Source organism: Molothrus aeneus, chromosome 14 (assembly GCF_037042795.1).
Source record: "Molothrus aeneus isolate 106 chromosome 14, BPBGC_Maene_1.0, whole genome shotgun sequence".
NCBI lineage: Eukaryota > Metazoa > Chordata > Aves > Passeriformes > Icteridae > Molothrus > Molothrus aeneus.
Window position 1 is genome coordinate 15,397,567 of NC_089659.1, and position 16,887 is coordinate 15,414,453.

Sequence of the window (16,887 nt, forward strand, 5' to 3'; positions counted from 1 at the left end):
TTTTCAAAAATGCATTTTTATCAACTTTTCATTGCTTTACTTGTTGCATTAGATACTTAAATGAAAATGTACTTACTGCTCTTTTTCTGGAACAACCTGTAATCCAAGGCACAGTAAGGTTTCCTGAAATCTGCAGAGGGGAAAGAGGAAACAGAACAGAAAACAAGAGCAGCTTAGGTTGATGTGAGAGCCAATACTGAGACTTCAGCACTGTATATTCAATTCTGACACCAATGTCTGTGAACAGGTTAAGACTGAAAACCAAAGTCCCTCTCACCTTTACTGCCAAGAATAAACCATTGTTTCTTTGGGTGAGGGCAGGATAATACAGTGGGTGTTTCTGTGCTTTTGGTACCCCAAAACTTGTATTTCACAACAGCAGTTTCCCTTTCCATCTGGCAGGATGAGCAGACTGGAGTCAAACAAAGGCTGAGGACTGAGCTGCCTTCACATCTTTTCCAATTACATCACTTCAGCTTCCAGAAAAAATGCTCTCATGTTTGTCACTGAGCTGTTCAATGTCTGATGTTAAAGATTTGAGTACCAGCAGAAATTATAGGGATGTCAGGATGGAGAAGGAAGGAGAAGGGGTGTGAAGGCAAAGGAGAGCTGCTTCCATTCCTATTGCTTCTCCATCATTCCCAGAGATCAGACTTTATTAAATAAAAATCTCAGAGTGTTTTCCCTGACCATCTGAGGGAAAATAGCCTGGAATATTTTACACTTATTTAAGATTCCATGTTCATTTTCTGCTGCAGACAAGCAATGCTTGAGAGACTAAACACAGCTCTGGAGAGATCAATCACCTGTGAGGAAAAAACCTGTGCACTTCTGACTGACCCAAACAGCTCTGAGAGTTTCTGTACTGGCAGAGTTCCTCACTGATGGCTCTTGCAGCATGAGCACAACAAGCACAGCAGCCCTGGTACAGGTGGCTGCTGTACAAACACATAAAACACTTTTATTCTTCAAGCTTTTAGCTGGAAGCACTTGGAGGTCACCCAAAGTCAGACACTTTCTCATGACAGCACAAAGAGGGTTGAGGGGGATGAAAGGAGCACTCTCCCCTCTCAAGGACCATTAGGGTTTGAGCCTAAAATATTAATTTCTTCACTGCACACAAACATTTTAGAAATTCTGTCTGTCTGTTATAACCCTATATCCATCCCTCACAACAGCTTCACACCACAGAATCCACTGCAAAGGCACCCTGAGGAATCAGCCAGGTGCCTCCTCTTCACTCATTTAAAGGAGGCTACAAAAAAAAAAAAGTGATTTTCTATGGGAATAAAGCAAAATCTACCTGGCAGAGTGTTAAGGGTTGCTGGGAAGACAAATGCACACAGTTCTGACAGGGATAGGGCCAAAACCAGCCAAGTTCATCTCACTCCCTGGGATACAATGTGTATGGCACTGCTCTGAGCTGCCCTTGTCAAACAGGCACAAGGGCTGGGCCTGGGAGCAGAGTAAATAAAAATACAGATTCTCAACAGTGTTCCTGTCCCTAAGGGTGGGGGGAAGAAACCAAAAGTAAATCCCAACTCAGCCTGGAGGACAGCACAGGTAACCTCTCCACTCCAACACGCTCAAAGTCAAACTGAGACAAGCAAGTAGGCTGAAGAATTTGTTTACTGAAACTGCTCAGGCATTAAAATTGATCACTTAATTAAATTTAGTCTTAAGTTACACTAACATGAATTTGATTAATTGAACCAGTAAGGAAGCTATAACTAATTGCTAATTAGATACCCCACCAATATATGACAGTAATTGCTTCATCAAAACATGAATCACACAGTCCTGACTTTGAAGAAGCATCTGCTTGGATGTTCAACTACTCCAATAATCATTTAGCTCAGGTTTAATCTATTTTTAAACTCAAGAAGATTTCCCCAAGTTTAAGGATTTTCATCTCTATGCTGATGGATAAATTAGCTAAACATGGGCAATAAATTAACATAAACTGACTACAAAAAATGAAATGACATCCTGTACAAGCCTAAAAGGATTCAAGCACCTTAGAAAGTCTCTAATACCCAGAAGTGTCACCTCAGGGGTTCACAGGGTGCATGCTCACAGCAATAAGGGAATTAACAGCTTCCTGCTCAGCTTTTCCAAGGTTTAAAACTCTGGAATGACAAGGGATATGACAGAAGCTTCCTCCATCCACACTCAAATCCAAAGAATGAGGTGTCTGTGACAGGCATGGAGGTCAGCTAGGATACAGATCAGTTCCTCACTTATCAGAAAACCAGGTGTGTTGTTACAACAGGGGGAAGTAAAAAAAACCCAAAACAAAATTCCAGAGATCTTATTCTGATCCATAAAACGCCACACGAGCAGATAAAATATCATCTACCATGAACTGTTCTAGCTCTTCAAAAAGACTCAGTTCCTATCCCATAAAACCCCCCCAAAAGTTATTCTTATTTTCACTAAAAAAAAAAAAAAATTAAAAAGAAATCAATCTCTCTGATGCTTTTCCAAGAGTGAAATAAAGTACCATGAGCACACAGCTGATGGAGGCATCAGTAATGGATTTCCCTTCCTGAAACTTTCTAAAATGCCTTTAACTCAATTGTAAGCACTTCCACCAACCCTTTATTGGACTGATCTGCACATTTACAGCTTCTCTTCTCCTGTGAAACTGGGATGGCAGAAGTAAACAGCATTTCAGGAATTCTATAACCAAGTAAGAAAAGTAACAGCAAACACTGAGAGACTGTGTGAGAGCAAAGGAGAGAATGGCTCATCTGATGTGCATCTACTCCCCAGAATTTACCCTCTGTCCATCAAACCTCTGGTTTACCCAGAGAAATAATAATTCAGGTGAATACTGGCACTGACTTGGACTCAGAAGCTTTCCTTCAAATGATCACAGGAAATAGGAACAAGTCAGGAAAAAAAGAAAAGAAAAACAAAAAAACCCCTAAGAAAAACATGATTCACAGAATCTCATTCTCTACCCTGGTGAGCAAAGCACAGGAAAAGCTGATATGCTGTCGACATGGTTTATTTTCAGGAGAAAATAAAAAGGCAATAACAGGCAAATGCTTGCAGGTGAGACACACACAGAATCACATTCTGTCAGCCTTAAAAGACTTTTACCTCAGTGTCTCCAGGCTATGTCATGCCAGATGGTGTAAAAATCCATGAAAAATACCAATTTGGATGTTTCCTGCACAAGTATCTCTCCCCTTGTAATACCAAAAACTAAAAAAAATGTGTCAAGTGCTGCAGTTTCTCCTAAACATCTTTTAGTTCTTCAATGATCTGCATTTAATTTCCCCCCAGTATCACTAAAGGGATTTTAGTACAGGAAAAGGAATAAAGGGATTGAATGTAAAACTGATTATTTGAATTAGATGCTGTGGGAAAGGAAGCTGAGTTAACTCCATCACAGGGGATCCTAATCCCTGACAGAACACAGAGACTGCCACCTGCACAGGGGGTACAGGCTTCCAAGCTGACACCAATGGAGTCAGCAAATACAAAAATGCCAGCCTGAAACCACGTCTAGTGCTACGTGTGATGTGTGTCCACAGCAGAACACCCAGGGAATGGCCACGGCACGTGCTGGAAAGCCAGGGCAGGACAACACAGGCTTGAGCAACCACCAGCTCGTGGGTATGATCCTCCTGCAGTCAAAACTTAGTCCTGGAATCCATGAAATCCTCACTGATCTTCACCATACGGCTACCAAGGGCTCAGCTGGCCAGGCAGAAGTGCTACCACACTGCAGGGCTGCCTGTACTGGGTTTGAGGAGGAATTATCTCCACTGGAAGGCGTAAAAGGAGCACAGCCTGCAGAAAGGTGAACCTATTGCTTAATAGCCACCAACTCTGAAAGGAAACAGCATTTATCTACAACCTCAGCTTTGATGCTTGACGACAGAGATAAACTGATGGATTACCTGGTAATTATTTTGGTTTTGTGACAGCCTCAGTTGACTTGAAGATGTAAAATGAGGAGAAAAGGTACTTCTGGCCGCGCTGGCAGGGTTATAAATCGTGCTGGATGCTGTGTGCAATGAGGTCCGTGCAGGCAGGTGGAACTCTCTGCTGTGGTAGAGGAGATTGTCGGGCCCGTCGCGGGCAGGGCCCAGCTGTGCCCCGCAGCCCCCGCTGCGGCCCGGCCCGGCCGCGGCCGCGCTTTGGTTGTCCCCGCGGCCGGAGCCGCTGCCCTCACAGTATCTGGAGTAGCTCTGGATCTGCGCCCCCATGGAGGCCAGCTCCTCCTCGCGGGCGTACTCGTCCTCCACGTCGCCCGTCTCCATGGCGATGGACAGGCAGCTGCCCTCCAGCGAGGGCGCTTTCTGCGCCGCGCTGCCCGGCACCAGGCGCTGCGGCTGGTCCGTGACGGCCAGCGAGAACACCTCGCGGATCTCCAGGTTCTGGGTGCCGCAGCCGGGCTCCCTGGGGTGAGCCCTCGGCCCCGGGGCCACGTGCGGCGCCAGGGCCGCGGGCTCGGCCTTGTGCAAGCGCTGGCACGCCAAGGGCTCGGCCCTGCAGGGCCGGTGGCAAATCATGGGTTTCTGAGGTAACACCAGCTCCGCCGTCTGCACCGAGGAGCTGCCGTAGCTTTTCTTCGTGTGACTGTAGATGGAGTTCGCAGAATTGAGCACGCTCGTTTGCCTGGATAGAATAATGGTCTTTTCCCCCACCAAGAGGGAAGCGTTCTTACAGTGGGGTACCTGCCGTCCCAGAGGGATGTGCTGCTGCTGGAAGTCCGAGTCGCTCTTGCCCGGGAGCCGTGGGATGGAGGTTTTGTGCAGCTCTGCCACGGAGGCGTTCGTGTGCTTGGCGGCTCCCGGGCGGCCCGAGGAGCCGGCAGGGCTGTAGATACCGGTCACTATCACGTCGTTGTTAGAAGAGGTCCAAGAGGATTGCTGGCTTTGGGATCGAGCGATATTCACCACGTTTCTCACCGCAGCTTCCGGGGGCACGGAGGGAGTGGCAGGGGCAGTGCCTGGGGGGGTGCCCCCAGATTCCACGGCGATCTTGCTGCTCATCTTCCGCCGCTTGTTGCCAACCCACGTCTGCAAACAAGACAGCAACGCCAACAAACACAAAACCAGGCGTCAAAGAGGCAGGAAAAAAATTAGCAATTCCATTTTTAAGCAGGTCTGATGACATGTTAAGTGTTCGAGTTGAGATGTAAGTTTACAAATATGTAAATCATGTACTGATTATGCAGTGAACATGACAGGGTGGAAATACAGGCCTGAACAATACAGGGTAGAGATCCAGGCCTCCTCTTTGGGATCCACAACTCATACACAGGACAACCCCAGCCTCAATTCCAAAACTCCAGCTTCTCAAAAATCCTGATGCCTCCTGTCTTGAAGTGTCAAGATTTATTTAATTGACACCACCATGACTAGTTTCATACAGGAAAAAAAAAATCTCTGCCATACACTATTCTGCTCTACTAATTTTTTGTCAAATTTTACAAAATGTTTAATTTGAGGCACAATTTGTAGCATGCAGTAAAATGTCAGTTAGTGGTCAGCTTTGCAGTCCCATTCTCCTGACCAATTGTACTTAGGGAATTCATGTGCCTATTATAATCCTATCTGCAAGTGCCAGCTGCAACTCAAGTATCATTTTGCAAAGAACTAATCACTGACCAAGAGTTTTATAGGATAAAAAGAAAAAAAGGGAAAAAGGGGGCATTAGGAGAAGCAGAAATGATGGGTGTAAAGAGGAGAAAGGTAAGATCATGCTAAAATGTGACAAATGCAGGACAGACACTGGATCTGTTTCCATTCTGAAGTAAGAAAAAGTTGAAGTGCTGCAAATCAGGGCTCAGGAAGGGAAGAAAGCAGAAGGAATGATACTTGATTGCAGGAAGGGAAATGGAGAGGGAAGGGAAACATGAAGATGGAGAGAACTGCAAGGAGAGGGGAGCTGGGCTGCCTCCTCTAGGACATTCAATCAGCACAAAAATAGCAAAGCAGCCCTGGCTGCACCATCAGCATCCAGATTCCTGTTACAACTGCCTGCCTGCCCCAGGAGCCTGAACCCCTGCCTGACTTTCACAGCTTCTACCACCTCCAGCTGAGAAAGTAACTTTTAATGTTTGCAGAGCTCTGAGAGAGGGGAATCCAGGTAAGAATTTGGGAGCAGGGTTGTTATTGTCAATGTGCCACTGTTAAACCAACTAAAAACCAACCCAGACTGGCCCCCCTTGCTCCTCCTCAGTGTCCAGAGTCACAGCAGCTCCTGGGAGCTCCACTACCCTTTGTTATTTTTCCATCTAATGCCTCAGGATTTCTATTTCTGCTCCCTCTCGGACAACAGCCATTTTGTTGTCTAGTGTTTCACAAAGGGATTATTATTTCCCTTTCTGTGGAATTCATAGACTCTGGAAGAGCCCCTGTTAGCACTGGGACATTCTTGTTTTATAGGAAAAGAATGTCCTCACTGTGAATAACCACAAAGGACCACAATATTTATGATTGTGCTGTGGAATACAAGTGTGACAGAGTGCATCAAAAGAAATAGTTCCACAGTTGTTTTCCCCAAATATATTAATTTATAGAAACTTATTTAGCTTAAAAATAGTTTCTTAATAACATGACCTTGCTCTGATACAATACATTATACAAAGTTTCGATACGGCAAGCCATCCTATAATTAATAAATAATAACTTTAAAAATCCCAACAAAAGACAACAAAAATCCTTGTGCAACCCAGGCCCCTGCTAAATTCAACAGTCATGTGAAGATATTTCAGTGAAAACAAACTCTAAACAGGCTTGCTGGGTAAAAATGAATGTCACACACACACACACACACACACACACACACTGAAGTCTGATTTAAGACAAGGATAAAGTGAGAGACTCCAGACCTCTCTCTATTTTATGTAATGCAATGAATGTGTATGCTTAACAAATTTGGAAGGCCTCAGTACTTACCCTGACCACGCTGAAATCCAGTTTAGTTTCTTGTGCACACTGCAATATGAGCTGAAAGCAATTTTTACTTTGATTTGTCATTCCATTTTCATAGTAACGCTGCAATATCCTTTGTTGTTCTACAGTAAATACAGAACGCAGATTCATCTGAAAGGAAAAGGAGACACTCTGAAAGCTGGGTGGGAGCTGCAGCTGTGCAGGAGGCACAGCTCTCATCTGTGCCTCTGATAACGCTGAGGACTGACATGTTTTCTCTACAGAACCTTTTACCAACACTCTTCCTGACTTTCCAAGGAAGCCTCTTCCAATCAGAGTTGTGTCAAGCTGAACAGGTGAACTGGATGTTTGGAACAACAGAGACTGCTTTGCACAAATAAATAAATATTACATGGTATTGGTAAGCTCGCGAGGATCTAGTTTGAAAAATAAAGTTTCTCCCTTAAAAATGTAAATGAAATAAAGGCATTAGGCAAAACAGAGAAACATCAGCAGCTCCAATATTGGCAGGTCTGTTTCCCACCCCTAACAACAAAAACCAGATACAATCTAGTATAAAATCAAGGTGAGTGACACGAGTAAAGTTTCCAATGTCTCCAGCAATTCCTGCACTCCACAAGAGCCAGTCCTTCTGCTGTGTCAGTACTGGCACTTCCAGCTGCAAAGTCACAAGGATCAAGGAGCAAAGACCAATTTGGGGGAAAGCCCCCAAGGAAGGGCTTTGGGGAGCCCTGGTTTAACAGAGGAGGGACACCCATGTCCCAGGCTGAGAAAGGCTCTGCTGCTGTGACACCCCCTGAAGGCTGGAAATCTGGATTTTTAAGAACATGTAAGGGTTGTTTTCCTGGGATATAACCAATGCTGGCTTCAGGACCTTGGGATGTGCTCCTGCTCCTTGACTCTGTCCAAAGTGGTGCTCTGTAACAACAGCAGGGGTGAATAACGAGGGGCAGAGCACTTCAAAGTGCCAGCAGCAAAAACCCCACTTTAATGTTACAGCCTATTTTTAGCCAGTTTTCCCAGTTATTGTGTTTCATTCTAATTGGTTAGGAACTTTCTTGCCACTCAGTTCATTGGTTAGAAGGTGCTTGTGTGTGCACAAGCTAAGGCTCTCTTTACACAGGTGTTTACATCTTTTCTTTGTGGATTCTCATGGGATAGAATTCTTATTTTTCATAGATGCCTTCTTGCAAGAATAGACTGTTATGCAAACTGATTCCCATTCTTCTGATTCTTTCTCATGGGAACTTTACAGGCTAGCTGTTAATTCAGCTGAAATAGCAAGGGCTGGTTTTACAAGGCCTTTCTTTTATAAGGTTTTATCTCTACACAACAGTGCTCAGGAAGTCAACCAGGACGAGAGGCCTGGGTTCCTCCCGGGCCAGCAGCAACTCCTCAGGTCAGTTCCCAGCACTGGGTCCCCCTGAGTTTCACTGTGAGGACAGGAGGTGGCCTGGACAGGGCAGCACTTTGATGAACACATTAAACCAGACATTGCTTTGTTATTTGTGAAAATTCATGCCCTGGCTTGGGAAAGGCAAACATTATTGCCAATATTATCAATATTATCAAGCACACAACAGAGTCCTAACAGCAAACTGGAGCTTGATGCTCTCATTACACCATCTGCACAGGCAAAGAATGCAATCCTCTGGGTAGATATCAGAAAAGAAGAGCCTCATCTTCACAGATTTCCAAGGCAGGGCCTTTTTTGACACAATGCAAGTGCCAGCCAGGAACAGCCTGCATCCAACATGGTGCCTTGGGAAGCAAAAACGTCACCAGCCACAAGTTATTTTAATGCAGTACATAAATCACAAGAATACAGAATGAACCAAAGGAGGAGAAACCTGCCAACATCCAGTAGCAAAATAAAGGGGATGAGGGAACCTTTTGTAGCCAAGCAGTTTTGAAAATTCTGAATGGAAAGGAGAGGGGTGATCTACCTAACCTTTGCAAAAGAGCTGCTTCTAATAAAAAGCAAATAAAATTATTAGGAGCTCAAAAGCATAAGCAGAAATCCAACTGTCTTCACTTTATTCTCCAAGATGATTATACTATGGAATGGTAATGGATGTTAAGAGTTCAAGAGGCCTGTATAAAGAAAGAGATTGATATCTAGAATTTGGAGTAAAACACTTGGAGACCAGAGCTTTGACTTCAGAGTTTATTTTCCTCTCTATGTCAACAGGCAGTAGAAAAATCAGTAATTACCAATTTGAAAAAATTACTGTTTCTTTGAAATAAAGGATAAAATAGAAGATGATTTTTCAATTACATTTTTTACTTCTCTTCTCTTATTCCCCCTCTCAATCCAGTGCATTATTAAACACAGCACCAGCTGCATTACAAGTCAGGTTTGCCTAAGTTCTGCCTCCCCTCAACATTTATTCAGTCACAGCCAGAGCTGGCCAAAGGAGACTCTTGCTCTGAATAATCTACTCCTTAAAGAAATTTATAGCAAGCAACAGAGGAGACAATTATTAGTCCATTAACAGATCAATAAAGTTCATCATAATCTACTTTCTCATGTTGAGAACTGCCTTCAGATCTCCCATGTGGATACACAATGACAGGGCCACTGAATGATTTATATCACTCTGAAGGAACACAGAAGAGTTAATTTTGTGATTCTTTTTCCTCCTGCACAATTGGCAGGCCCCAGATTCCACTCCTGTCTACTCCTCTTTCAGTACCAGTGCTCCTGTTTTATTCAGTGGAGCTCAGTTCCCACAAATGACCTCATCAGAAACAGTTCTGAAACTTCCATCTTTTCAGAGCCTGCTGAAGTCACCCCAAAGCTCCAGCATTTCCATACACAGGCCCATCACACTGTGCTCTCCAAACAATTCACCAGCTGCAGTGGAGACTCCTCCAATGGCAAGATGAATTTTTAAAGCCAGACCTGATGATCTGCGAGGGAAGACCCATGTCAGGTCCTTGACATGTTTTTTAATTATGTGGATTTCTATATCCAAGGTCACTTCTGTGTTAAAATGCTTTCATTGTTGCATTTGACATCTGTAATTTAGATAAAGACAGGGTGGATCATTTTGATTAAATCACTTGAACTTCAGATAAACCCTTGAGCATTGCATGACAGGCTTGGCCCAGCTAAGCTCAGGAGAGGTCATGCTCTGCTTTAATAACTCATTTTTACAGTGCATTTTAATCACTCATGAACTACACCTGCCAACCAAAGTCCTGGTAAGATTCCTTGGTAGCCTCTGCCTTGAATCCAGTAAAGTAGAACTCAAAGGTTCCCTGCAGAGACCATTAGAAACTGATTTGAATAAACAGATTACAGGATCCTCCAACCACAGAGTTATGAACTGAGTCATAACTGCTGTTTACATTACAACATCTTCAAACAAGCAGGTGAGATTTATTAAAGCTTTTTGTGTCATGGATATACCAAACCCTCAGTCAATGGACAGTTCTGTACCATCTTCCACCAATTTCACACCAGAGTGAAGGACACCTGGCAATATTCTGTCTCTGGCAGGTTGAAAGCTCTCTGATTAATATTATGTCACCTGTAAAGTGCACATGGAAATCAGTTTGCTGTCTGCAGTTCTGAAGTGCTGATTCTGAATACCTGAAGCAGTACCCTGTGTTGAATAAACCCATTGATAGATGTTTGGGAGCTCCCCTGGAAAACCAGAGTCCAGAGGCATCCCATTAATCCAGGAAGAGCTGGATTATCTCTGCATATCCCACCTGCACAGGCAACAAGTTCTGCTCACTGCCTGTGCCTGTGCCACCTGGGAATTCACCTACACTGAGTATATTCACACAGCTGTGAGAACAGAATGCTACTGGCTCTGAGACAAATTAATACAGGATATGTTCATCAAAGGATTACAGTGATTATTTTTGGGGAAGTATTACATGTTCAGCATCAGTTTTCATAATTAGAACAAGATATGAGCCCTTACATTTTCTTTAACACAGGAAGTAACTTGCAAAATGCTAAATTAACTGAACATTGAGGCATCAGTATGAAAGGAATGAGCAGGTCATTCACCTTCAGCACAGACTATTATTCAAAACAACCTCAGTAACTTCCAAGGGAATAAACTCCTTTTCCCAATCTGTGCACCTACAGAGCACTCCAGTCTCTTCAGGATTTCTCACCTTTGTCTTGAACCTCAGACTCCAAGTTAGAAATCCACATGGATTTTTATCATAATTTCATTTTGATCTTGACTTGCCAAGCTTAGCAAACAAGCCTGTGAGCTTTTGGGAAGCCAGGTGTCCAGCTGGTTGGCAACACATTGGCACTGAAAAGAGAGTTTGTTACAGAAAAGAACTCCGTGAAATTTAATAAAATTCAGGTAAAGCATTATGCAAACAAGTTCCATGAATGTAAGTTGAATTTTCACTTTAATAAAAGACAGAGGTAGCAAAGCTGTATTTAAGGATTCAACATCTGCCTGTTCTAATAAAATAAAGCATCCTTGGCCAAGTGTGTTGGTGTCTCTGGCAGAGCAGAGAATAACCCACGACAGCTGAAAAAAGCAGGTTTTCCAAGGCTTCCCTTGCCCCTGCTATGTCCCAGGCCAACCATCACTGGTAACTGTGCACTCCCATGGTCTCCCACCCCTCAGCCTGCTGGGAACCCAACCATATAAAGATGTTTTTTCACTGTCCTTCTGAACTGAACACTAATTTAAAAACCTGCTCATTGTAAGATCCCTCTGCTGTGTCGTGGTCTGGGAGGTGTGAATGGAGTCCAAGTGCTGTCAGGCACTGGGGACACTGGGAGATCCCAGGCTGTGACTGAAAAGGACAAAGATGGGAATTCTGTGGCCTTCAGTGTGTCCCAAGGACAATTCCATGGACACCCTGTGTCTGTCACCGGCTCCTCAGAGATGACATTGGGCTTGTTCTTACAGCTGAACTTTTTCAAGCTTCTTTAGTGCCTTGAGCAACTCCTGCTCAGTATTTCCATTCCATCCCTTCTCTGGGAATGAGTGGAGAGGGGAGAGCACGCAGAGCTCCAGCAGAGCTGGTCCTGAAGCCGTGGTTGCCTCGTGGAACAGGTACTCAGTGCACAGTCCCAGGGTCTGCTGCAAATCCAGCCCTTCCAACCCATTTACTTCATCCAACATTCCAAAATCAGCAATCTCTCCAGGGAGACCTGGTGAAGCCAGGTCATTCCTTTTTAGCAACTAATGGAAACAACTCAGTGTCAAGGAGTGCCACAAAAGAAAGAGCAAACTATAAGGAAATGGGGAAAAATAATGTAACCAAATAATTCAGGAGTTACTGAGCTGTTCTGGAATTATTTGAGAGATCTTGGGGGAAAATAAAGAAAAAATAAAGGAGCAGCATAAGAAGGAAAAATAATTTCTTCCTACAAGGTACAGCAGTATGGTCTTAGTCTCCAAAAGTCCTTAAATGTTTGGATTGCTGAATCAAGTAAACATTTACAAGGTAAATCTTTATGCTAATACTAATTAATTTGAAAAATAGGAAACAAACCCATAATTATACTCACTTCAAACAGCAAGAGAAACTAGTCTTGGATGTCAAATAAATAATAAATTAACTCAAGAGTACAAGCCACCAGGAAGAAACTAAGTATAAAAATATGTATGGTATAACACATTCTAAAACTGTCAGGGATTAACACAGATTGATAAAAGGGAATAATCAGTTTCTGAGAGTTTTCTTTTTTCACTTCAGCTCCAAAAAGTCATTTTCCTAGGAAAAAAGTCACCTTACAAAGACTATTTCTGTTTTAGTCTCTCCATCTGTAAGAGGTACAAGAAAATTGGCACACTCCCAATTTATGTTTTTTTTTGTTCCCTCCACAGATCTCCAGTGGCAAAAAATAACAAGTCTTAGTGCCAATATAAATGTGAGACAAAACTGGAACTATGGAAAGAAAACTACTATAGACATAAATAAAACAAGACTGCAGTAGTGACACTATTCCTCCAGCTTTAGAAACTTGAACTAAAAGAATCTCATCCACTTTCCACCTCTGCCAAACACTCAGCATTTTTTGCACATCCCAAATGGAAAGAAAACAATCAACCAACCAACCCCCCAACTTACACACTATGTGGAGATACTGGACACACATCAAGCAAGAACCTTTAATAATCTGAATTTGTAGGTTGGTGCCTCTTTCCTACACAGGCCAAACCAGTTACAAGCACTCACTCCGAGGGCAGTGGATGAGGCTGATGCTTGGGTGATTGCAATGTACACACCAGCTTGTAAAACTACTTTTAAATATCCGTGACTCGCAGCATAATTGCTTCTCTCTCCACTAAGTACAGTGTTTGTAGGATTGTATTACAGCCCTACCTATAAAATGCAGCCCTTTATTAGGGACAAATTAGACAGCCCTCAGTAACTTAATAACATAATAACCCATGACCACAACACTGCAGGTTTATGCATCCCATCCTGCTTTATTGATGCAAATGAGACTCCTGACTGCAGCTGGATTAGCCACATGTTTTAAATAAAGCGTGTACATGTTTTGTAAGACCTATGTCAGAAAAAAGGGAAGAAACATTACAATGCAGTGTTACTTTGAACATGTGAGCTACTTCAGGACTGCAGCTGGGAGGACACAGCACTACTTTAGGTGAGTTATGTGTGATGTTATCCATAGAATGAGAAGGGGACAGGGCTGGGACTGCTCGGACAGGTGAATGCCACACAAGCACTTCCAGGGGTGAGACCTCCAGAACAGCACAGCCAAGGACACATCCTCCTCTTCCTCACCCTCAAACACCTGAGGGACAAAAGCGTGGCAGCACAAGGCCCCTGTCAATCACCACTGGCTGTGCCTGGCACCACAGCAGGCCAACACCATGGAATCACAGAAGGGTTTGGGGTTGGAAGGGACCTTAAAGTTCATCTTATTCCACAGCCCTGCCAACACAGGCACACTGAGCCACTGGGGACACCAGGCACTAAGGACTGAGGCACCCATGACACAAGAGAACACAGTCTTAAGCTTTGCCAAGGTCTGTTTAGGTTGCACATGAGGAAGAAATTCTTCATGGAACGGGTGGGAAGACACTGGCAGGGGCTGCCCAGGGAGGTTTGGAGCTCCTGTCCCTGGTGTCCAAGGAAGGATGGAGGTGGCACACAGTGACAAGGTGGGCATCGGGACAGGTTGGACTTGGTGATCTCACAGCTCTTTCCCAACCTCAGTGATTCTGGGATTCTGTGATTCCACCAGGGAATGAGGCAATTAGCGATGACAAGACCTGTGCCAAGGGAGGTTTAGGATCGACATTATAAACAATTCCTCCACAGAAAGAGTGCTCAGACATTGCAAGGGTCTGCCCAGGGAGGTGGCAGAGTCCCTGTCTCTGCAGTGTTTAAGGCAAGGCTGGACGTGGCACTGAGTGCCGTGCTTCAGCGGCCGGGCCGGTGTGCTGGGGATGCCGGGGTGTTTCCCAGGCTCTGTGCCCGCGGTGTTTCTGTCACTGCCGTGTCCCTGTGCCCGCGGTGTTTCGGTGCCTGAGGCACCAGCGGCTGAGGGGCCGCTGCCGGGCCCGGCGCGCACGCGCAGAGCGGCCCCGGCCGGCGCAGGCGCGCGGGTCCTCCCCTGGCGCGCGCGGAGCGGCTGCGCGCGCACGCGCAGTTCCCCCAGCGGCTCCCAGCGCGTGCCCGGCGCTGCCTCCCCCCCCCGCTCGGGGCCGCGCCGGGGGGGGCGGGAGGCACAGCAGCGCCTGCGCGCGCCGGGCGGGTCCGCGCGCGCGAGCCCGCGCGGGCCTCCCCCCACCCCCACCGCCGGGCCCGGGAGGGGGGGGCATCGCCGGCATCATCATCATCATCATCATCATCATCACCATCATCATCATCACCATCATCATCTTCTTCCTCCTCCTCCCCTCCCGCCGTGTCCCTCCCGCTCGGGGCCCCGCCGCGCTCCCCCCACCCCGGGAGGGCTCCCCCGCGCTTACCGTGTAGCGCGGGGCCGGCGCGGGGGCTCCGGGCTCGGCCGGGCTCGGCTGGGTCGGTCCCGGCGTCACACAATGAAATCAGCGGCCCCGATCATTAATTCTCATCATGATCGTGACGTGCGCGCAGACAGCGGCCAATGGCGCGCTGCGATCAGCGCGGCCCGGACGGCGCCCGCCCCCGCCGCCCGCCGGGGGGGCGCGCACGGGAGCGCCGGCACCGTGAGGGGACGGGGCGGCCGCAGGGCCGGCCCCGCTGCGGCCCCGGAGCCCCGCACCGCCCCCGGAGCCCCGCACCGCCCCCGCGCCGCGGGCCCGGCCCGCAGCACCCTGCGAGTGCTCCTGGAAAGCCATCCCTGAGATCTGAGGGGGAGAGACAGGGAAGGAGCCCGCGATCCGTGTAAATGTCCCCCAGAGGGTGGTGCCGGCTCTGCCCAGCGACAGCACAAGGGGCAGTGCCCATAAACTACAACGCGATAAGTTCCACCTCAACACCAGGAAGAACTTCCTTCCATGAGGGTGGCAGAGCCCTGGGAGGGTATGGAGTCTCTGGAGACATCCCAAACCCACCCGGACACCTTCCTGTGCCACCTGCTCCAGGTGACCCCGCCTTGCACTGGGTGATCTCCAGATCCTTCCAGCCCCATCCATCCAGTGATTCTGTGGGTGGCCATCCCTGTGACCCCACGGCATTGGGCAGCTCACGAGGAGACTGCCCAGTGAAATCCAAAAAGCTCCATGAAGGACCAGGGCTTCATTTGCATCAATAAATATTATAATGCACTCAAGAAATAAACCTTTTCTTTCCCAGGATGGATACATTTGGTCTGGGAAGGGAGGAAATGCTGGTGTGTCCAGGTGGGCAGCGCAGGGCAGGTGGGGCCAGCACCTCCTCGGGGCCACGGCCAGAGCAGGTGACAACACAAACCACACACCCTCACTCCTGTGTCCTTACAGGGTCCAGGTACTGCCAGGTGCATCAGTGCCAGCCCTCTTTGGGGCTCCATTTCCCTTCCAAATGGAAACCTCCTCAACAAAGGAGCAGGAAGCACCCTGCTGGCCCATTCTGATGGATTCTGTGGTAGAAATCATGTAAAATCACCGTTTATTCGCTCGGCTGTAGGAGCACTGCGAAGTCAGAAGCAGATTTGAGACCTGTGTTCATTCCAAAGCCTCCAGACAGGCCATATCCCTACTCCAAATAGTTTCCCCTGAAAGTCATGATGTTAAAATATTAAACAGGCAATTAATTTTGTACAATGCTTTAATCAGAAGTACCAGTAAATATTTCTGCAGGACTGAAATGAAAGAATTGCTGCTGGTTCTCTGTAGTCAGGGAGGAGAAAAGCAGACAGTGTTTATGTTTACTTTAAAATTGCAAGAAGTTGTTTACATTGTTTAAAAATTTTAACACGGATTCTGAACTAGTGGTGGCATCCCTCTGGGGAGTCGGTAATGGATGATCTTTAAGGTCTTTCAATCTGAAACCATTCTATAATTCTATGATGTAGTAAACATCCTGAATTTAATAACAGGATTTTAGGGAGAGCCCATACACTTAAACCCTAAATCTTCTGTTGTGCTGCTTTGTCTCCTGGATATGTTCCCTTCCTCTGTGTGCCATCAACACTCGCCCTGTAAAAATCAAACACAGCAACCACAAAACTTTTACACCACTGCTTTTATAGAAAATAATTGGTTTGGAATTAGCTATGGAACGATTCCTAAGAAACTTGGTATGTTTTGTTCTCATAATATCTGCAGCTTGGGAAACAAAAATGGTGAGACAGTCTCTCTGACATCCCTTGAAAAATACAGTGGTGTTTGATAAAAAGCAGCTTATTAAACTCCTTTAAAATGGTGGATAATAGAAAGTAATATTTCAAGGACTTTAATTTGACTAACAATGGGCTTACAGGTGCTTTTTCTATAGTTTTCATCAAAAAACTCATAGAATCGTTCCTGAAGGAGACATGAGATGTGTATTTAAGTTGTCAAAGAAACCAGTTTGCAGACTTTCAGCCCCAAAA

General features: G+C 45.9%; 1 protein-coding gene across 1 annotated transcript in view; it reads right to left on the reverse strand.

Moving 5' to 3' along the window:
- HDX (highly divergent homeobox) overlaps positions 1-14,918 on the reverse strand; it is a 34,292-nt gene extending 19,374 nt beyond the window's left edge. The window contains exons 1-4 of the mRNA XM_066559557.1: positions 14,861-14,918; positions 6,924-7,070; positions 3,915-5,039; positions 77-130 (exon numbers count right to left, since the gene is read on the reverse strand). Of these exons, the coding sequence (XP_066415654.1) occupies positions 77-130; positions 3,915-5,039; positions 6,924-7,070 (1,326 nt within the window). The 5' untranslated portion in view covers positions 14,861-14,918. The remainder of the gene's footprint in view (positions 1-76; positions 131-3,914; positions 5,040-6,923; positions 7,071-14,860) is intronic.
- Between the last annotated feature and the right edge of the window lie 1,969 nt (positions 14,919-16,887).